At 39.8% G+C, this 23,386-nt stretch overlaps 1 protein-coding gene across 1 annotated transcript in view; it reads right to left on the reverse strand.

The window, feature by feature from the left end:
• Window positions 1–21,183, reverse strand: part of LOC138047593 (sphingomyelin phosphodiesterase-like) — a 22,025-nt gene extending 842 nt beyond the window's left edge. Inside the window, exons 1-12 of the mRNA XM_068894510.1 lie at window positions 20,611–21,183; window positions 17,932–18,055; window positions 17,306–17,406; window positions 17,119–17,190; window positions 16,428–16,528; window positions 15,640–15,750; window positions 13,722–13,802; window positions 10,564–10,651; window positions 3,933–4,111; window positions 3,477–3,573; window positions 980–1,066; window positions 770–864 (exon numbers count right to left, since the gene is read on the reverse strand). Of these exons, the coding sequence (XP_068750611.1) occupies window positions 770–864; window positions 980–1,066; window positions 3,477–3,573; window positions 3,933–4,111; window positions 10,564–10,651; window positions 13,722–13,802; window positions 15,640–15,750; window positions 16,428–16,528; window positions 17,119–17,190; window positions 17,306–17,406; window positions 17,932–18,055; window positions 20,611–21,084 (1,610 nt within the window). The 5' untranslated portion in view covers window positions 21,085–21,183. The remainder of the gene's footprint in view (window positions 1–769; window positions 865–979; window positions 1,067–3,476; window positions 3,574–3,932; window positions 4,112–10,563; window positions 10,652–13,721; window positions 13,803–15,639; window positions 15,751–16,427; window positions 16,529–17,118; window positions 17,191–17,305; window positions 17,407–17,931; window positions 18,056–20,610) is intronic.
• Between the last annotated feature and the right edge of the window lie 2,203 nt (window positions 21,184–23,386).

Raw genomic sequence — 23,386 nt, forward strand, 5'->3', positions numbered from 1 at the left:
CACACCTAACCATCAACAGCCTTTTCCCGCGCCCCAAAGAGCTAGACGATTCTGACCGCCAGAAATCAGGCATAATGTACAAAATCAATTGTTCAGTGTAATTTTGTGTACTATGGCCAAACAGAAAGATCATTAAAAGACCCCAGCAGCGGAGAACAAAAAAGCAGTGGCAGGTTTTGATCAAAACTCCAAAGTTGAAAGCCATTTCAGCCACAACATGAACTTTGATAACGTCAAGGTCGTTGGTTTCGAAGGCAATTACCACGAGCGACTTTTCCTCGAAGCCTGGCACTCTATTTTGGACCCGAACGTTGGTAACGCTCATATCGTACTTCCAGAAGCCTACAAAGGCATCGCGCAAGCATGAATTGTATGGTCACGCGCGAAGCTTCGCGCTACGTTACTTTAGCGTATGACAACGAACTTCGATTTCATATCACTGATGAAGGCTTCAGCATTAGCCGAAACGTCTGTTGAGAAAAATCAAGGGTCAGGATTGGCAAACCTTTTTCCATAGAACTTAATAATAATTATTATTTAGATCAATTTCACCATGCTTCCTGCACCATTCACCTTTATCCCTCGGCTACCATTTGGAGTCCGTGGGGAATAAACGCTTTGTCTTTGTCTTTGCACTTAAAACCTCACAGTGAATGAGAGGTGAGACGGGCAAAATCTTTTGTGTGGACATTGAGTGCTATGGATCTATGATACATCACAAACACGACCACTTCAAAGAACTACCAGAAAGTACCCTTGAACCACTTACTTGTAAAAGGTGTTAAAAAGAGTTGTATTTTTTGCAAAGCGGTGGACCAGGTCGTTCCAGTCTTCAGGAAGCACAGATGGCATGTCATAGGCTTCCTAAAAATACAAATTACATAAAAAATATGGGATATGAAAATCACAACACTGCACAGAAGGAAATGTAATACAGTATATACTCCGCAGTTGCTGTAAGAACAATACACAGTCATACCTTTGCAGAATACTCCAGTTTCCACTGAACATTGCCTTTATTAGCCTCAACCAGATCTAATATATATGTTTGATGGTTAAGTACCACCTAAAACAAAGAATTCAGATTTAGACATACATATACGGTACCATCTAAAGGAAAAAGATGACATTCAAAGTAAAAATGTTTTGATTAATACATGTGTTGTTTAAATTGCATCCATTGGAAACTACATGTAGGAAGAAAATCCGAGCTGCAGATCTAGTCGTAACTCAGATATGCTTAAAAGGTGACTGCAGTTTGAGTCAAAGACCCACATCTCACCCTTGCCCGCCAATGGAGTCTCCAGTAGCTCAGTGGTCAGGGCATATCTGACTAGATCAAGGAAGGTTGGGATTCGAATCTCATCTGGAGCAGATTTTTTCCGAGTTTCCAATGGATGCAATTTAAACAACATAATTCTCACATTCGTTCACTTTGGGTGGTTAATTAATACAATCAAATTAATGGTGGCCAGAACTTCTACAGAGCTGGAGTGGGTGCTTTACGCTCTTCCTTCATGCAAATTACATGGAAAATATTAAAATAGATGATGTTACACGACAGCACAAAGATATAAATTTTATTTCAAGTGGTAAAAATTCATATCTTCAAGCCACTGTGTAATTTTCTTTGTTTACACAGACAGAAGTGTTTTACTCACCATTTTTCTTTCTATCAATGAGCACAGACTTTACCGCAAATTCTTGCACTCGACGGCAGGAATTTCTTCAATTTTTGCATTTCTTCTTCAATTGCAAGGAACGCCTTGAATAATTTTAAGCTGTATGAAGTTTTATTCTTAGTGTTACCATTTTCTTGTTTCTCAGAGAAGGATGTTACGTCAGCTACAGAGAATTTCACGAATCTATCGATCACCATTTTTCACTGACTGTTTGCTCAAACAACCAGCTGTGTCAAAAAATGCCACAGGGAAGCGGGGACAGGGGACTTGAGGACGCGGAGACAGGGGATTTGAGGACTCGGGGACGTGAGGACTCGGAAACTCAGGGACGTCGGGACTCCATGATGCGGCGACGCATTTTCGAAATGCAGAATTTCAGAAATGGGAAAACATCCTAACGTAAAAAGGAAGTTAAATTCCTTGTGTTATTTTGCAATAACGATCATCTGTATGCTTTTCAAGTACCAGCTAAATACACACCGAAATTCAAAAATTGGATTCTCGAAAAGTAATTCTCGCCACCCGTAACAGAGCTCGACTGTGAAACAAAGCGGAGGACGTAATGGACAATTGCTCTGACACTGTGGCTAAAATCTCACAATGCAGCGTTTGCTGTTGTTATTGCTGCACAAATACTTGAGCCTTACAAATTCTCTGTAATTGATGGTTGAATACCGTGCCAATGTCGTAGTTGGCGGCATTGTGACTGCATCTTTCCTGGCGCTTGTTCAATTTGTTACCTTTGATGAAAAATTCGCGTTGTTACCGTTGATAATGTCGAAAATGTTGGTCATCACAGGGACCATCGACAGAAGCTAAGTAACTCGTGACTCCAGAGTGTTAAGGCTTGACCAAGCTCATAACTTGGCATATTTTTGTTCTACGAGGAAGCATTTGTCCAATCGATGTTAATTTAAAATTTGCATACTTAGCTTTCTACTCGCTCTTTCGTGGGGTTGTCCAATTATTGAAATTCAAGCCTCGATATACTTAGGGAATTGTAAAATGATATGAGAAATGGTCATACCAACATTTCATTCATGTTGCTCATTTCAAATAAATAAGGATTTAAGGCAAAAAAAAATTGTCCCCTCGTTTTACCTAAATTACTATATATATATATTTTTTTACTATAACTTTGTGAAACATTGTACAAACAAGGAACATAAAACCGGGGTACCACGCAGGTACGATCAAAGGACGAGGATTTTTTGAAATATGATGAAAAGTTGAACAAATGGTAAAAATGCGTCCCCGAGTCCCCACGTCCCTGTCCCACTTTTCGACACAGTCCAATTAACCATGCAAAGACGGGAAATGATGTCATTGATATCCTAACTAGTGAGGATATGGAAAATACGCCACTCGGGTGCCAGATGTAGTTTCGTATGAATTTTATGAGTGGTGTATTTTCCAGTAAAACACTCCTGTCTATATAATAAATTACCACCTTGTACTGCGCATGCCCTTATTCCATCTAAGTTTCTCTATGCCTTGGGACAGAATTTAAACACGTTCCCTCCAGAGACTGAGACTTACATTGAACACTGTACAGATTTTTACAGCTGGTAGATGCTACTAACCCTGAAAGATTACAGTGTATTTGCATTGTAATCAATGCAGAATTACTTCCACAGAATTGCAAAAAAGCAATTTATTTATAGTAGTGTTACCTAGACATGATTCATTGGTTTCCATTCATCTTGTCAGCCACCCACCAAGTCAAGCAATAATAAAAGCTTAAGTCATGGGAGAAGATACACAAACATATTGTATTCTTTTGTCTTTACGTACCCTGGAACTACTGGGATAGTCTCCATCAACTTCATAAATCCTGTATCCAGGGTTGTGTGTCTGGTAAGTTGTAACACTGGGACCAATAAAGGCTATGCTGTACACAAAAAGAACATCAAAAACATTCTGTTGAGTCATGTCAGGCATACCTTTTGTATGTAATCAAAACAGATATTTTAAAAAAAGTCCTAGTTAAGAGTACCATGTAATGCCAATATTTAGTTGAGAGTGTTAAAAAGGGATTTCAAGAAATTTTTTGAATTGAACTTGGTTTAGTTATAAAAACAGGTGTGTAGAATACAGTTTAACTTAAACTTCGTCAAGAGATACTTGTGCATACCTCACTTAAATTACTATAAATTTTTGATGCAATTTCCTGCCTTTTTAGACCAAACATGAAGGGTTTATCTGTCATCCCAAACAGGAAGCAAGGAAGCAAATTTTAATGACTCTTACTTTGTTGGTATTCTCCTTGTTTTCTCATCATAAAATATTTCAAACTCATCAGCATGAGTATGAGCAAAGAACTGTGCTGTCACAGTGCTTTGATATCGATTGACAATCTTGTAATAATTCCAACTCCATGGTTTGAGGCAATTTGGGTTCCCAGGTAAAATGTGGCCTATGATATGAACCTGTAAATTAATTCAATAGTGTATTAGATAAAAGAATTTTGGTTGAAGTTGTCTGAATAGCATTGTGGTTGGCCCAGTAATCTAATGGTTAGCACTCTGAGTGCTAGTGCAGGGGTCAAATGTCCCAGCGGTTCAGGGTCTGAATGGGTTGTCAGGTTCTGTTGTTGTTGTCTTTGGCAATTTAGACACTTTACCCTTTTAATCTCTCCCCTAATAATAATAAGTAATTGGAAAATTAAACGAGACTTACCTCTAAGTTCAAGTTTGATTGTAATTCTATGAGTCACCTACTACCACAAGGGATCACATGAGATTGCATCACGCATGCGCACATCAGTCTTCAAAGCTTGAAATGTGAATGTCGCTAGGCCGGGTTATGCACCAGGTTCTCTCTTGTACTACGGTGTTGTTGCAAGAATGTAGCATAGTGATGATAAATGAACCTTGGGTAGGGAGGTTTGCTCTAGCCCAGGGTGGGCATGTGATTCCTTGTGTAGTAGGTGACTCATAGAATTACAATTATAACACTTCAACTTACAGGTAAGTCACGTTTATTTTTCCAATTCTATTTCGTCACTACTACTACAGGGACCCCATGAGATTTCAAAGCACAGACATTCACATGAGAGGAATAAATATACACATGATACATGATTGATTAAGGATGATGTAGTCCAGTGTACATGCTGCATACAGTATATCTGTGGTTGAACAGAAACAAACTCTACAACAATGTATATCAAATAGGAAATAAATGTTGAAACAGCTTAGAAGCCATATAATTCTAGTCAATAACAAGGTAACATGTCCATGCATTCACACAAAATGTTAATTGCAAATAGTTGCAATTTCATGGATCTAACAAATTTCAGTTCTATACTCAATGGTTGGTGCGGATGTGTCCAAGCTACAGAGATTCCCTTTGTAAGGCCTTGTTGTAGGAAAATGTTGGTTGCTTTGCTCGAAGTCGTTCTCTGCTGGAGAGACTCCCTCATACTTTGCAAGCCAGTAGTTGTAGTTTTCTGCTGAGGGTGAATTGCATTACATTACAATACAATACATAGGGCTTTTCAGGGCCAATGAAACACATCCAGTGAAATGACAGAACAGAACAACAACAATCGATCAACTGTTAAGAATCCCAACTGGCCAGAGGCAAACCAGTTGGCTATTTTCAAATGCAGCTGTGAAGTTGAACCACGGACACAGCAAATGGTCTAAGCGGGCCTTGAACCCAGGATCTCCCGATCTCAAGGCAAGCACCCAAACCACTGGGCCACACTGCCTCCCCCTCATTGCTTGTTGCAGGTACAAGAAGCTGTCCGACTGGGGAAGTGCTAGAGGATGATCTGTCAGAGGATCCAGAAGGAGTGTAAGCTAGGGTTGTGTTGTTCATAGTGGAACAATTAGACCTCCTGTTGATTGACCTTGTTCGATCTTCTATAAACACTTGACAATGAGGCTAAAAAAGTGGACAGGCATAATGATAATGAAGATGCCAATTCATGAAAAGATCAATGATAAACTGTGCCCCAGGGTCAGGTCTTCATGACATAACAAAGCTGACGGCAAAAAAGTGTGCAACCTATCTCGCTTTCAGGAACTTGTTCAATCCGAGCAGGCTGATGTTGTGTGGGTAACTGAGACCTGGCTGACTAGCTTCGTTGAAAACAAGGAAATTCTACCATCAGGCTATGTAATCTACCGGAGAGATCGGGGAAGCCGCGCTGGCGGTGTATTATTAGCTGTCAAAGCGAACTCTTTCAGCTCTTGTCACGAAATCGCTGATCTAAATTACTCGGATCTGGAAACTGTGTCTTTGGAACTAACAACTAAATCGAAAGCTAAAATAGTAGCTTGCTGCTGTTATAGAATTCCAACACCTGAGAAGGACTGGTCGGATAAATTTAATATCTACTTGGCTAAACTCTCGTCATGCTACAGCAATATGCTAATCGCCGGCGACTTCAACTTCCCTGAAATCCACTGGGAATCGCCTGAGAGAACCAAAGGTGTTGATGAAGTTGCGTTCGTTGAACAGTTAAGCGATTTTTTCTTAACACAACTGAACACGATACCAACTAGAGGTGATAATGTCCTAGATCTTGTTATTACTAGCATTGCTAGTCAAGTAAATGATATTTCTGTACTCAGTCCAGAAGAAAGCGGCCTGTTCACGGATCATGGCACCATCATATTCTATTTAAAGATCTCAAGGAAAGCTGCGCCTACCATAACACGAACAGTGTACGACTATAGCCGAGGAGATTTCAATGGGCTTCGCTCAGCCATTGGGGACATCGATCTGTGTAGCACGATCAACACGGACGATGTCAACATAAGCTGGCACCAGTGGAAGGACGCGTTCCTCGCTGCGGTTCAGGGGCGCAACAACCCACCCTGGATCTATGGAGACATTGTTCACGCCCTCAGGAAGAACGAGTCTGCGAGACAGAAATTTTTGAGTTCCCCAACTGACTCTCTATGGGCTAAATTCAGGGAAGTCAGAGCCAAAGTGAAAAATATGATCAAGGAGAGCCGAACTAACTTTTTTAATTCTCTGGACTCCGACCTCCGTAACAACCCAAAGAGATTTTGGTCGGTATTTAAACTCAGTAGTAAAGAGTCTAATTTTCCCGATACCATGTCAATGGGCGTCGGCGAAGGGGTATCGACACCAACTTGCATGGCCTCAAGCTCTGCTGATATCGCATCTATGCTTTACCATGGAGGATGTATTGGAGGCTCTGCTAGCCCTTGATCCCAACAAGGCTACTGGTCCAGACGGCATCCCCTGTCATCTCCTCAAGGAAACAGGGCAGCAAATAGCTCCATCACTAACTCAGCTGTTTAACCTGTCTCTCTGCTGCGGTACGCTCCCGGACGACTGGAAACTGGCGAATATCATTCCTGTCTACAAAAAAGGAGAAAAACAGTACGTAGATAACTACTGCCCAATCTCTCTCCTCTCAATAGTCTCCAAGGTTCTTGAACACTGTGTGCTGGGCAAAATACGTGACCACATATACTGCCTTATCAGCTGCATCCAGCATGGCTTCACTTCAGGTAAATCTTGCACCACCCAACTTCTTGAAGTACACGATCACATCGGCTCGTTACTGGGCCCTGGCAAGCAAACAGACATTATATACATGGATATGTAGAAAGCATTCGACAAGGTCGATCATACTCTGTTGCTGAACAAGCTCCAGACCAACTTCCTCATCTCTGGAAACCTACTGTCATGGTTCCAGTCTTACTTGTTAGGCCGGAGACAACGGGTTACCCTACTCAGTACCAGTTCCCCCGAGATGGATGTCACGTCAGGAGTCCCCCAGGGTTCCATTCTGGGACCAATATTGTTTCTCTTGTATGTGAATGACCTCCCTGATGTTGTGGTGAACTCGAAAGTGGCCTCATTTGCTGACGACACCAAGCTGTACTGGAGGGTTGACTCCACCCAAGACGCTATCCTCCTGCAAAACGACCTAGACAATCTGGAGGCCTGGCCTATCTCCTCAGGCTTGGTTTTTAACCAAAAGAAATGCAAGCAGCAGCACATCACAAGAAAGTTCAATCCAGTTGAGTTCCAGTACGAGATAAATGATAAGCCGCTAGAGGTCACCAATCATGAGAAAGACCTCGGAGTCTACGTTAGTTCCGACTTAACGTGGAAAAGCACATGCTCGAACAGTGCGCTAAGGCAAACAAGTTACTGGGGCTCATATGTAGATGTGCGATGGACGTTCAAAGCTCAAGCACCTGCAGAACTCTCTACTTAGCTATCGTACGTCCTGCTCTAGGCTATACCACTCAAGTGTGGTCTCCGCAAACAATAGACCTCACAAGACGCATCGAACGCGTCCAGCGACGCGCCTCAAAGTTTATTTTAGATCTACCCTTCCTATGTGAGGAAAGCTATGGAGACAGGCTCTTGTCAATTGATATTCTACCTATCTGTTATTGGCATGAGTTTTTGGACTTGGTCTTTTTCTTTAAGGCCACCAATGGTATTGTTTGTGTATCACATGACGTGCTCCCTGAACGCATTGTTCCCATAAGGGTCACTAGAGCAAGCGCTAGCAATGCAAAATCTTTCAGACCAAAGAAATGCCGCACTTCTACTTATCAGCACTCTTTTTTTGTAAGAACTTCTAGAATCTGGAATGCTCTCCCCCTGCAGTTAAGATATGAACATGTAACTCTAAACCAATTTAAATCTCTGCTCTCCTCATACTACAAAGATGCACTTATCTCGAGCTTCGATATTGAGGACCCTAGAACCTGGAAATCTGTCTGCTTAAAATACGCCACGCAACCTTTCAGAGCCTATTTCGTGTTGTTATTAGTTTTCTATATTTTACTATTTTATTTGAGTGTTTAGAGCTTTGTTAATCTTGGGCCCACAGTAATTGGCGTCAGCTGTTGTGGTCACCCTGCCTTAACCCAATATTTGTTTATTTTTTGTTTACGTCGTCATGTTTTGTTAATAGTTAATTTAGAAGGCAAAGTTTAATAAAATAAATAAAAATAATAAAATAAAATAAACATATTTTTCAATCTTACAACCAAGTCTAGAGGCAAACAGGTCAATTTCAAACATCCCCCATTGTGTCTGTACAACATTAGAAAATCTCTTGAGATAATGACCATTCTGTTGACTCTTAAAGCTCTAGATTCCTTGTCTGCTGGAATGTTTTCAGACCCTGGAATGTGAGGGGCACTGAGCACCAGTCCCATATCATGGTTGCTATGCCAATGCATTGTAAGGATTTAATGCCACCCATTGCATTCACGTATGATACTGTAGAGGTGTCATCTGACTGAAAAATTATGTGTCTCCTACGACAGTCAGCACAAAGGGATTGTAATTCCAATAGAAGAGCTTTCAGTTCAACATAATTTATGTGATTTCTTTGTTCCTCACAATTCCAAAACCTCCCTGTAGAGGTCTCTTCAAGTACTGCTCCCCAACCTAGGTTTCATGCATCAGTTGTTAAAATGAGGTCAGGGTTCCCATGGCAAATGGGTTTTGATACAGTACATCAGAGTATGATTTGCCCACCAAGTCAATTCTTCTCTAGACTGGGTAGATAGGGTCATTAAAGAATCAAAGTGCCTTGAATCAAAGTGCCTTGATTTTTTCCACAGCTGGAAAACTTGAAGCAAGGAGCAGTAATCTTTCACAAGCAGATCTAGCTTTCCTAGCTTAGGCTGGCAGTGAGGGTCACTCTCACAGTAGTACTGTTAAGTACAAATCCCAGAAACTCCAGTTTTGCTGGGGTTGAAACACAGACTTCTCAGGGTGAACCATGAAGCCAAGGTTTTGAAAACAAACAAACAGTATCCACTATATTTCTGTGGCGAGAATCAAAATTCTGGTCAGTGAGTAGAGAGTCATCAATGTGCCCCATACAAATACATGTATGCCTGATCGATCGCAAATGGCATAAACAGGTTTCAGAATTTCAGTGGAAATGCAGGGTGCAGATGATAACCCATTTGGTAAGCAAGTCAATTGATAATTTTTCCCTGTCCACTCAAAATTTAGGAATTTCCCATCTTCCTTTGCTGTAGGGATGGAGTAATATAAAGCATCTTTAAGACAGGAAAAAATATGTTGGAAAGAGCAAGATTTCTATAAGCCTCCCCTCCTTGCAGGCCATGTATATAGCAAGCCGGCCTCCCTTCTTTACCCTCCTCACCTCATATCTCCTCTCATAATATGCTGTAAGTATGTTAAAATGTATGTAACATACAATCATAAGATTCATGATTAGTTACTTTACAAACAGAGTGCCACACAGAATTTCTGTAAAATACGAATCACTAAGTTGCACAAAATAGTAGTTTAAACAAAAGAAAACAATGGAATTTGCATAAAATCGTATTACTTAACATTACTAAGGTATATTTCACATAGAAATTTAGAATCTCTGTACGGTGGCCAATTTACCTCATCAACTCCATTGATAAAACCAAATTTTTGTATACTACTTCCCCACCAACGCAGCACCACAGTTTCTTCAGAAACTACCCCCTTCATACATTTCACATATACTGTTTGCCCTCTGCTATTTAACTGTTTTACCCACCTTGGCCAATGGACCCCTCTTAAAAGTGATGTTGTAGTTGTTCAATAAACTAGCAGCAGTGTTTTATTGGGGTTAAAAACACAAGGTGTATCCGAGTGTTTTTAGACCCGATAAAAGATGTGCTGCGAGTTTTTTTAACCTGTCCCTCTGTCCCTCTGGACTCAAAACAACGGTTCAAATTGTGAGAGGAGAATATTAGAACACCAGACCCCTCCTAAACTTCTTTATAAAATAGTTTAGCTGCCCTCTAGCCAATCTGAAATAACCTTGAAGCCCCCTCCCCCCCATTTTTTCCATCCCCCTACATAAATAATGACCGGTTTCTTAAAAGATTATTACATGTAAAATGGTACAAACCTTTTCATCATTGTCCTCAGCTTCTTGTAAGGTGTCTGTTAACCACTGAAGCTGCTGAGCTGGATCAACATTATTTATCATCAACCACCTTCAACACAACAACGAACATGACAAAAAGTTGTTGCAGTCTGTCCTCTGTGGTATATCACAGTTGGGAGGGTAAATGCTTGGAGATATTTGCTAAATACACAAGGCTACTCTAAAATCAGAGGGTAAAGGAAGATATATGGTAATTCTGTCAACCTCAACCTCACATTTACAGTTACTGTAGCAATTCAATAGTAAGCTGAATGAATTCGGGAAACAAAAAGTTCAAATTGTATACAATATTATTTCACTCTATACTTTGAACAAGACATAGGCTGTCATAGGCCAAAACAGGGTGACATGGCAAGACAAACAGAAAACCTGATTATCAAATTCCCCATGGGGAGTAGCCAATTAAGTAGGCATTGTATTATATTATTCTCTTGTCTTTTGACCAAGCTTACTGTTCAGATTATTTCTTGATAGATTTAATTTCATTATTACCATGGTAATTGACCATTGCTATAAAATCTAGTATTAATATTTTGAATGTGTTTGTTCCCTTTTTCCAATATACACAGGATTCCAGCAAATACCAGTACCCTAAAAACTCAACAGATCACTCTTTATGGGAGGGTTGTCCAATACACATGCACGGAGTCGGGTCGACTCTTTGGTGAAGGCGATCCATCAAGCGAAGGTTGGGTTGTGGTGTTTGCGGAAGTAAAGTAACAGGAAGAAGGTTCAAGGAACCTTCTGAAAATGTTCACGGGTCGTGACCACCCGTCTAGTTCGTGACGAGCCGTCATTTGAAAAGTCAACCTGACTTTTGGAATGTCAAGTGGTGAGAGACTTAAAAAAAAAAACATGTTTGTGAAGTATACTGGAGGCTGTGAGGTCATCTGAAAATGGTGTTGGGTCATGACGACCCGTCAAGTTTGTGACGAGATGTCATTTGAAAAGTGGACCGGACTTTTGGAAAATTTCAGGTGGCGGGACTTGTAGAAAATGTGGGCTGATTGAAATCTGGATTCAGGTCATGACATATAGACCAGTTCGTGTTGAGCCGCGTGGTGAGAGACTGTCGAAGAAATTTTCGCAGTAAGGTTGTTCCTGGGCTTATGAAAAGCAAGTTTTACAGGTAATATTGGTAGAGTACCATGCGTTGGGAAATATTCCGCTTGCTTAATATCCTGTCAGTCAATTTGTTATCGAGGATAATGGTTGAAATTGTCTGTTAATCATTACACAGATGTATCTATGGAATTAACATTCAGAAATGAAACAATAACTCTAAATTGCCATTACAATTTAGTCCTGTGTCATATATACACATTTGCATTACTTGTTTGCAATCATCACATAATATTGAAGTGCTAGCCTCTAAGGTGAAGCAAAAATTAAACATATTAAAGAGACCGGATAGCTGGAAACGAATTTGGCAGGACTGTATGGTAGGTTTGTTATTGTGTATTATCCTCTGGGAGTGATGTTTTAAGGGTACAAAACTTATGAAATGAATTGTGATGTTACGTTCTTCCAACAGATTAGCCTTCTGTTTTTCATATTAAAGAGATCGAGTTTAAATCTGTTTTCGATTTCGAAGCATTTTGGTGATTAATATTGGGCAATAGTTTTGAAGTTCTTAATTTGGTTTTGCTTTTGTCTGTTTGGCCTCAACAAATGAAGATGGCATTTAGGAGAAAGCCAGTTGGCGATTGAGTGGTGTTTAAGTTGAGCTTGTTTTTCCTCAGGAACGGCTGTTCTCTGAATCTCTTCAGGCTTCATTGGCGGGGAAACATGAAAGACAACTGATCGCCAAACCGACTCAGTTCATGTATATTGGACAATATGTGTGCTTTATGGCCACCTCCTGATCAGCACTGTTGTCCATCTCAACTTATTGTACTAGTTTCTCATACATCAGTGTACAAGATTGATCAAGGAAGGAGGGAATAGGCCACATTTACATTTGTTTGCTAAGTCTATACATGTAAATGGCTGCGAGGCTGCCGGTGACCTTGTATCGATACAGACCCTACTGCTTTTATCATGTAAATTGTGTTGTTGTAATTCTAATTAGTCTACATTAACATAAGAAAAGTACAAAGGTTAGTAACAAAACAGGGTCACCGGTGGGCCTTGCTTCCATTCTTAGGCCACGTAACTTACATGTAGCTACAACATTACACATCACTGCAAAATGGTCCATTGGGCAGGGGTGGTAAAAATGTGAGAAAGATCCAAAAATATGTTAGACAGATGCTTAATTAAAGTGAAAGAGTCTCAACATTTTTGTTGCAAACTGTGGGTTCGAACAACAACCGACCTGCTACACTGGCTGTCCATCGAGAATAATTAATGTTTAATTAACCCATCGACTCCAGTCTGTGAGTGATCAGACTTACTAGACAATTTTACTCAGAATGTCTAATGCTGTCTACAGTTTTACTTGTCAAAGGGGGCCGATTTAGGAGTCAATGGGTTAATTAAGGACAGTGCCTACTAATTAAAGACATTTTTGCCCCCGTGTGTGATTATGCAGGAAATGTAGCTACTTATCAAGTGTTATTGAAATCCAAAAAGAAAATTGGAGGTAACCACGCATTTTTCAAAGATTATTCATGAATAATATTTGTAAAAAGCTTTAAAATACAAAGCAATGTATGGCGTTCTTTCTTAAATTGAAGCTTAATTAATTATCTCTCAAAAATGCATGGTTACCCCCAATTTTCTTTTTGGATAACAAGAGTACTTACTAAGATCTACTTTCTCCAGATAGTTTTAAACCGCGCAAAAATATCCCTGTATTAGTAAGCATCAGTGATAGGAAATCCGAGTATCTGGAGATGCGCAAAACGTATGCGCAATAACAATAGATGGTTTTCACCTGACGTCACAGCAGCCATGTTGGTGCACAGAAGAAAAGAGAAAAAGTCTTTTGGGAATTTGACTCTATTATAATGCAAAACATCGGCCATAATTTGCTATTGTTTTGAGCACCAACATGGCCGACTTATCACGTGATTGAAAACCATCTATAGTAGGCACAGTCCTTAACAACCGCTACTGGACATCCACTCAAAAGCTACAGTACACTTGTCTATAATTATGTCCCCTCTAAAACAAACCAGTTGAAGTTGTTGCAGTAGTTCATATTCAGCGAAACCAGCCTGAATCCTTTGGATAACAACAAAGTGTAAAAACCTCCCCTGAAACACAAATGCAATGGTACTTCAATTAAATTTTCTTAACTGAACCAGAATGATGGAAACACTGTGGAAAAGTGCACAGTTTAAAGTCTCAGTAATAGTTGATTGGCCTGCATGGAAAGTGAAGAAACATGACAAGCATCACTCATAAAAACAACATTTAATGAATTCAGAGAGGCCATTGTGAAGGAGAGCACACAATTCATCTGCCACGAAGCACTATGTGTACATACCACAAATCCCTTGCAGTCATTATACATAAAAGACTTATCAACAGTAATTTATTATTAATCCTGATTCAATTAAGGATGTTAATACCACAGGGAAATTAGGGACCGCATCCTCAAAACCCACTAAATGCACAAATAGCACTAGTCTTGCACTAGGTAGAGGTCTTGAAGAGTTTTATTTTTCCCCTATTCTGAAAGGGGGTGGCATACAGTTCAAAATAAACAAGAGGCTAGGGATAGCCTAAACCGGCCCGACTTTACTCTGTCTAACGCCAGACGATTTTACTCGTCAATGGGGAACCCTCAGGAGTTAACGAGTTAACAATATCTTGGACAATATCCAGTTCAATTAGCCTGTTTAGCTTGTGCGTATTGTTTTCTTATTGGTCTGAAATGGGAAAACAAAACATACAAGCTAAAGAGGTCAATTGCGTAGTCTGAAGTCTAAAGTCCACATTCTGTGACGAAACCACAGGGTTAAGTACGATAGTAGAATAGTTGTTCACATCAATTAAAGCTGTTGTTAACAGCATTGATTCCAATCAAAACCAGTAAACAGATGCTTTCCAGGTTTCCATGATGGTATTTAAGAATATTTAACACTTTTTCTAACAATACAGGGAGAATTATAGAATTATGAAATGAGCGAGGTGAGTCGTGTTACTGAGTCATACAACAACTGGATGATTAATTGCATGCAATGAAAACACAGAAACTTGTTTCAGGCCCCAATTATTGTTGAAGAAATGTTCCCCCCTTCATCTGTCACATAGTCTTTTTGTGATCTAGTAGTCATCGAAATAGCCGCCTTTGAATGATGAGATATCGAGGTAGAATCCTACTTAGGTTGACTTAGTATTGATGAAATTAATGAAAAAATAAATTAAGGAAATAAATGAACACATAAATTACCATTGGCAAAAAATCTAATGCATGTCCTTTAAAAATCGCGACCAAAAAAAAAAAAAAAGAGTCAAAGGCGAATACTACAGTATACTTAGTTCATTCAAACAAAGTAATAAAAAGTACATGTAATTCTTGTGGGTTCTTATTTACACCACCGATCATTAATTTAAAAATCACTTCACACCATCACTAATCGACCAATCAATCAGCTTTGGATTTTATCAATCAATATAATTTTGGATACAATGAAATGACCATCAAATATATTTTATTGGTCCACCAATGATATAATAAATCAGTGACCTTTTCAGCTTCTGCACCACTTTTGATGTGCAAAGTTTTTTAGAGAAGAATGGAGTATTATATCATTAATAGAGCAGTTTTCAATTGAATGTCGTAAACCAAATACCAAAGTAATTACTTCGACCAATCACGGCAGGTGTAAACTGCGCAATAAACCAATCTAATTCCCTACCATTTCTACGTAACTTGCTCAAAGGGTGGGAAAAACTGCATGTGGTTTTGGTTTTCTTTCTCTTTGGTTGTTAATCTGGCACGAGTTTATAAAACCAATCACTCAGCGTAGCAATTGCAATCTTGTAATCACTTTCGACAGTCATTTGAAAAATGCTCAAATACATTCCTATTTTTAAGTCTGCATTCCATTATTACTGAGATTGCTACAAAATTCATAATCTTACTTTTCAACTGTAGGTAGCGCATTGTGTGGAAGCCAGATCTTCCAGTGGTCTGCTAGAGTGTCTCTTAACCACTGATTTGAATTAGCACCTGTTATTGACGGTGGAGGAAAGCTGGATGGAAAATAGGGCAACGTAAGGCATAAAAGAACTTGATTTTATCATTTTATGATGTTATACTTATCACCATCATCATCAATGCCATCCTCATGACATAAATAAACTTATTATAAACTAGATCATTGGATAAAGCAATTCTAGAGTTTTGATTGGCTTAGCCATCATGGTATACAAGCTATTATACCATGCTCTACAAATAACACTAACTGTACATATCGTTTTTTTGTTTTTACATGTACAAAATAAAGTAGGGAAGATTTATCCATAATTTGTTGGTGTTTTTAATAAAACAATTCTTTAAAATAAATTAAGTTCATTATTATTATTATTATTATTATTATTATTATTATTACTATTACTATTATGCTATTCGCACTTGTTGGAAATTAGGCTGGTTATTATTATAGACAACACAGTGCTATGGCCGCCTCATTGGTTATTTACCATCTCATATCCAACACACGCTCATCAAATAATATTATTGTTAATTGCACTTGGGCAATGAAAACACTAAACACTAACAGGTTTTTGGAAAACTCAGGCCAAGATGCCATGAAACCAAAGATCGTTTAGACTCTGCTTAAAACACAATGTATATGCACTTAGATGTACTTTAAATGGGGGCTTCTGCCTTAAGTACATGTATTTCAGTCGTGTGCAAAATAAGTTACCTATTCACCGGAGCACTCTCATGATTCCCAACAGCTGGATATATCTTTAGCCCTGGCAGGTATTTTGACACCATTTTGACAGCATAGTTTAGGGCTGATATCTGTGCAAAAAATAATTTCTCACCATACAAGATTGCTCAAAATTCGAACAGATAAAAAAAACACAGGACATATTTATATGACTGACATACTGAATTTAATAAAACGCTCTTCTGACACAACTCTGGGAGCTACACATTGTCAATCTGTCACTGCTGCTGTTAATAGAAGAGGCAGGTACAAAAGTCGGATTGGATCAACTCGGATTGCTTACCGCGGATCGACATAAAAGATTTGATAAGGCCTTGAGAAATCCCCCTAGCCCTAATCTTTAAGCTAACCTCGGTGAAATCGGGGCAAACGTTGAATAGTTTTCGCTTACAAACCATTTTTCACTTGATCCGAGCTGAGCTATCGAAGTTGATCTGATCCGACTTTTGTAACTGCCCTTAATACAAGGCCATTTAAAGATTATTACTGTTACTGGTAACAAGGTGGTTAGGTTTTTTTCAAAATTTGAGCGAAATATTCACTAGTGACTCACAACTTTTTGAACCAATTCAAATATGTGTAGCATGCAAGGTCTAAGAATCAGAACTGTGATTTGCATACATACAGTGTATCTAACAATGTTATACTTTTGCAGGATTACCTGATCTGAACGTGACTGATTCCAAATGTTGTGTGGGGGAATATCTCCAGTCCATATTGCATAATCAATATCCTGTATAAACAGGAAAGATTAAAAAGAAAGTTGCCATTAATTTTTGATTCCTTCAAGACAGATGTCATTGTTTTGTTCTAATGTCAGTCTGAGATCTGAGTGATTTAGGGATTACCTGATGAGTTTTGTTAATATGCTGCAGCATACTCTCAAATGTAATTGGCGGAATATCACATACATAATCTCCATACTTCCCAGCTTTGGGTTTTCCAGGTGCTAAAATATATGAAAAAACAAAACAAGAATAACATGATCAGAACTGTGATTTGGATACATACAGCGTATCTAACAATGTTATATTTTTGCAGGACTACCCTGTGAGTAGCCTTTCTCTTTGCGATCCCAGGGCAACCAATTAAGAAGGGCAAATTGGATGAAAGAAAGAGAGCCTGTGTGCATCCCTTAGGAATCTAGAATGCTGCATCCATATTTTGAATGCAAAATACTGATTGGCTGAAATATAATTACTTGGTGATGTCATCATTGATCAGCTTGCAGTATAACGAAAAGCAAAATGGTGCACTACAGGGATAAGGTGGTTAGAAATGTCTGTGACAAAATTGTAGCTCTAGCTTGAATCCAGTATGGAAAAAGAGGTTGGAAGATCTCTTTTAGTTTGCAACGCCCCTGAACTCTCATCTATGGTCATGACCTCTACCTCTGTTTCTTGCTTCTCCACAAAGAGAGAGCCTGCTCACAAAAAACATATACAACATGTATTGCAAGCTTGAATTAACATACCAGGGGGTTTATCATTACTTCGACAACAGAGAGGTTCTCCACAGTTTGGATCACTGCCTTCTTGATACAGGTGATCAACATGTACATCTGAAAACTGCAACACCTTTGACACAGGTGAACCAGGCTGAAATCAAGTTTAAAAGAAAACTGATGATAAGGGAATATTGATTGTTTTACACTTTCTATACAAAAATTGAACCAAGGTATATATTCTCATTATACAAGCTTAAAATTAATAGAGTAATACTGTCTGGCCCAGGTAATTGGAGTTGTGTTATTGATCACATTGACTGACAGTAGTCCCAAGATGAGATCTTTTCACTTCTCTGTGCCTTTTCTTAAGCTGGTTTTCCCTTGACCAATACATGTAATTAATATTATTCTTCCCAACTTAACATAATTATTTCTCTACAGGTTTTGTCATTAAGTTAATTTTTGTCAACCATTGTACATGTAGATCTACAGCTGCAGTGCATCTGACAAGCCCAAATTCTAGTAATAGTGCACATCGACAATGATTTCATGTACATGTACAGTAGCTGTAGTGTACACCATCTTCCTCTTTGGGCTTTTTCTTTCCCATTGCCTTACTCTTATCGCTCCCATTTACATGTATTTAGATATTACTACCTTTAGGCTCATTTTCACCCCAAATATAAATACCAGTATGCATTCTCCTGGGGCCAGGACATCTGGCCACTACAGTAAACAGTTTCTTGTTGTATTTATTTAATCTTGCTTGCTTGCTTGCTTATTTTGAGTGAACTCGAACTCCATTAACTAGCTTCATCCATTCCTTCCAGTTTCCCATGATGCTCTTCAGTTCAGCAATGCTCTAACCAGTATCATTTCGCAGCTGGTCTACATATGTTAATTGTTGCTGGTCTTCCTCTCTTTCTTGAGCCATGCTTTGGTTCCCAGAGTAGTAGTTCACTTACCACCTCATCCTTTCTTCTCCAACAGTGTCCTATAAAGGGCAGTCTCCTGATCTTCAGTGTATCTGTTATCTTAGGAAAGTTGCCGTACAGTTCTTTGTTGGTTTTATGCTCCTTCCAGGAAACTCCAAGAACTGCTCTGAGCATTCTTGTGTATGTACCATCCAATCTATTCCTCATCTTTCCAGTCATCGTCCAGCATTCAGCACCATAAAGCAGTACACTTTCAACAGTAGCCCAAAAGAAACCTACTCTGAGATGGCTTTGTAGGTTTGATTTCCACACTTTCATCATTTTGTTGAGTGCACTCCAAGCTTGTCCAATTCTTATATTCATGTCCTTTTGAATGGATTGTATCCACAAACCAAGATTAATTTAAAGTTATCTACTTCCTTCAATTAATTTTGTTCCCTTCCAGTGTGACAAGATCTCCTTCAGGTTGGTTATACAGCATGCATTCTGTTTTCTTGTAGTTAACATGCAGACCCACTATTTTCACAGAAACCTCCAGTCTTAATAAGAAAAGTTGTGCCTCTTCAAGATAGTCAGAAATTAGGGCAGGGTCATCTGCGAAATCAGTGTCAGTGATGTATGTTGCTACATGACGGGAGCTCTGCCGTGGTGTAAGCGTGAACCCAGTGTGTTTAGCCTAACCTCTAGTACTGTAGCTTCTCTAAGGGCATAATGCAGGGCTAGGATAAATAGGAAAGGTGCGAGTGTATCTTCTTGCAGAACTCCCGCAAGAATTTCAAAGAATTCTGTATCACCATCAGGAGTTATCACCTGTGCTTCAGTGTCCTTGTAGAGTATGTTGATGGCATCCACTATCTTTGTTGGAATTCCATAGGCCTTCAAGATCTCCATCAATTTCCCACGATGTATCGAATCAAAGGCTTTACTGAAGTCTACGAAAGTCAATATTGCAGGTAGCCGTTCATCTTTTATTCCCTCTATGAATCTACGCAAAGTTAAAATTTGTGACAGTGTAGATTTACCCGTACGAAATCCATTTTGGTTCACTCTGTGCAGAGGATCCAGATGAGGTCTTCTTCGATCTAATAGAATCTTGTTATAGATTTTCGCGGCTGTGACAGTTAAGGATATACCACAATAGTTTCCTGTGTCACCAAAGTCACCTTTCTTTGGAAGTGGTATTATTCCACTTTTAACCCATATATTCGGTTGATCACCATTAAATGTTTTGTTGCAGATGTCAAGCAATTGTTGATTCAAGGCACCAGTTTTCCAGACTTCAATTGGTATGTTGTCGAGTTCATTTGCTTTGCTATTTTTGAAACCTTTGATACTTAACCAAATAATTATCAGTTAACCAAATATCCGTTAATGTTGTTGTTGTATATTTTAATGAAAATGCAGGTCAAACACACAAATTGAAATTCATGTCAAAGTCAGAAGACCATTATTAACACCCTGAAACATTTCAGGAACGTTATTGTGTTGAAAGGTAAATTCAAAACTGAAAGGTCAGGTGATGTGCAAAATGCAAAAATATACCTTTGTGCTTTCGGCAAAGCACCAAACATCGGCACAAACGTAATCAAATCAATGTCGACTCATCTAAAACTGGTCATATTATACCGTGATAACAACACGTGCAAGACTCTAATTGAAAACATGACTGAAGCCTATCACATGATCTTGTGAACAATCAGCTGTTCGCCTCACTCGAAACAAGAAATAACGAAATTTTTAATCTAAAAAGTACAAATATATGGCATCATACCTTTGGTGGTGGTATAGGCTTTACAGGTGGCTTCTTTTCAGGTATCGTTACGTTCCAGAATCGGCTTGGATCTCTGCTATGAGCACAGGTTTGACCCAACAGAGTTCCACAGACCTCATTGGGATCCAGAAACACTTTGTCTATTACTGACAACACTTCGTTCTTGAATTCGGAAATAACACTCACACAAACTCTATCGTCCTCTATCTTCAGTTCCTTGCAAGCTACCGTTAATTCATGAAGCACAGCATCTTCGACGTTCTTTGTCAAAAACACCACTTGAGCCAAGAACGTTAACAGCTTACAAGCAAAGCATACACCTTTGGACATGATTTTGTTACGTAAGTCATCGTCGAGTCGTTTCAACCACGAAACATACTTGTTTGTTTCGTCCAGCGGCTTTGAAAACGAACGCCAAGTGACAGAGAGAATTAGTAACGAAACCAACGCACAAAATGGCTTTTTTCGAACCATTTTCGCAAGAAAGTCTTACAGGAACACGGACAACCAGCGGGAGCTACCGATTATATACGCAGCGAAAATAAAACAATGAAGGGAGTGAATGGAGGTGTGTTCGTTCATTAGTCGATCAGGTGAGAGATCACATGTTTTTCCACAGGTGACCCACGGTCGCATTACCGCCACTGGTGGCTCCGGTTGAGCATCGGGCTGTCACGCGGGAGGTCACGGGTTCGAACCCCGGCCGGATCAACACTCAGACTCGTTTCGGGTGTGCAGCTGCCTTTTCTTGCCCTTTGTTTGAAGCCAACATGTGTAATTCAGGTAAGAATGAGTGTCAGTTTCCTTGTAGTGTATGCTGGTGAGAAGACGATCAGATGTTGGCTTCAAACGAAGGTCAAGAAAAGGCAGCTGCACATCCGAAATGACCCAGGTAAAATTGTGGCTGGAATGAAAAACGTTGACGAAGTGCGCAACCAACACCGATCTTCCCGTTGATCGACATTTTGCATCACCAGGACATGCCTCGACTGATATGCTGGTATCCGTAATCCGCTCTGGCTTCCGAGATACCGGTACCCAAGACAGGCGCCGCTTCGAAGCCAGGATGTTTTTCAAACACAAAACGTTACATCCGGGAGGACTTAATACCGACTTTGCCTTCCTTTCCAGTCAGCGCGCGCAAATAACTTCGAATTCAAATTTTCATTATGCCACGCGCACAATTTACAGTTGTTTTTTATACACTGGTTAAGAGGCAGCAGCCTCGAAACGTATGGCAATTTACATATTTTTCGCGCAACAATGAACAATTTGACTAGTTTATTTATCTAAGAAAATACACGCGCTGATTGGTTAAAAATCGTAACTCGATGGACTCGTAACTCCCTTATAACTCGATGGAGACACGGAACTAGCACGAGCTGTTGGCGTAGTGACGGCGCGAGCAAGGAGAATTTACATTTTGATAATTAGAGTTAACAAGTTCTTTTCCTTTTTCTCGTCGCGTTGTTTCTTTGCCCACTCGGGATTTCTCGCATGGTCCTGCAAGATCAAAGATCATTTTTTGGTGTTTTATCTCATATAATAAATCTTTTATTGACCAAACTTGTTCGGTCAAGATGGCTGGATATTGGCCTCGTTCTTTTTTGCGTGTTTATGGACTTCGACCATAAACAAAACTTGCTATCTTGACCTCACCCTTGGTCCATAACCCATATATACGCACGCTATTGCGCTATTATGCTATTACACTATATGCTGCTTTTCACACGTGGAACGCAAACGCAAGCACATTGAAATACGCACACTCAATTGAGATCCCAAGATGGCGGACTGGCGGACGATTTTTCACTTAGCGTTTGCGTTACCCCTGTTCACACGTGTTCACACGTTTATTTTATTCTCAGAAAGTCGGTAAACTCGAGACTTTCCGAATAATACAACGTATATTGTATTATGGCGCAAGGCGCCATGGCGCCATGGCGCAAGGTGAAAGAGCAAAACTTGCGAAAGCCAGCCGCTGTCGCTGACAGAGTGTGGAACTTGTTACGCGGGATGCCCGTAGGCAGAGTGGGTTAAGGTTTGGGACGAATTCCATTTTTTCATCGTAGTCGCAAATATCACCGTGGTTTTCTATTGTGCGATTTCATTGGCTCCAGTCCAACTTGGAATCACGTGCAAGATCAGGCCCCAGTTGTTCGAAGGGTAGATAGCGCTATCCACTGGATTTATCACTATCCACTGGTTAACTCAATTGGTTTTGAATGAAGAGAATTCAGGTGAGGCCAACGCTACTGTGTGCATATGATGGATAAAGAACCTTTGCTGATCCACAGCATCAGAAACTTCTGATGCTGTGGATCTAATCCGAAGGTCGTTGGTTCGATTCCCACCCGGGTCAGAGATTTTTTTCTGTCCTTGGGTGTTGCATAAGAAGTTTCTGATGCTGTGGATCAGCAAAGGTTCTTCATCCATCATATGCACACAGTAGCGTTGGCCTCACTTGAATTCTCTCCATTCACATACACACGCTCACCGCTGCGTCTGTTGGTTGAGAACCGGGCTGCCATGCGGGAGGTCGTGAGTTCCACTCCGGCCGGACCAACACTCAGGGTCTTTAAATAACTGAGGAGAAAGTGCTGCCTTTGTAATCACATCCGAGAATGGTTAGATTTTCAAGTCTTCTCGGATAAGGACTGTAAACCGTAGGCCCCTTCTCACAAATAACCCTGTGGGACGTTAAGAACCCACACACTATTCGAGAAGAGTAGGGGATGAAGTTCCCGGTTTTGTAGTTGTCCTCTGTGAGTACATG

Source organism: Montipora capricornis, chromosome 4 (genome assembly GCF_036669925.1).
Source record: "Montipora capricornis isolate CH-2021 chromosome 4, ASM3666992v2, whole genome shotgun sequence".
NCBI lineage: Eukaryota > Metazoa > Cnidaria > Anthozoa > Scleractinia > Acroporidae > Montipora > Montipora capricornis.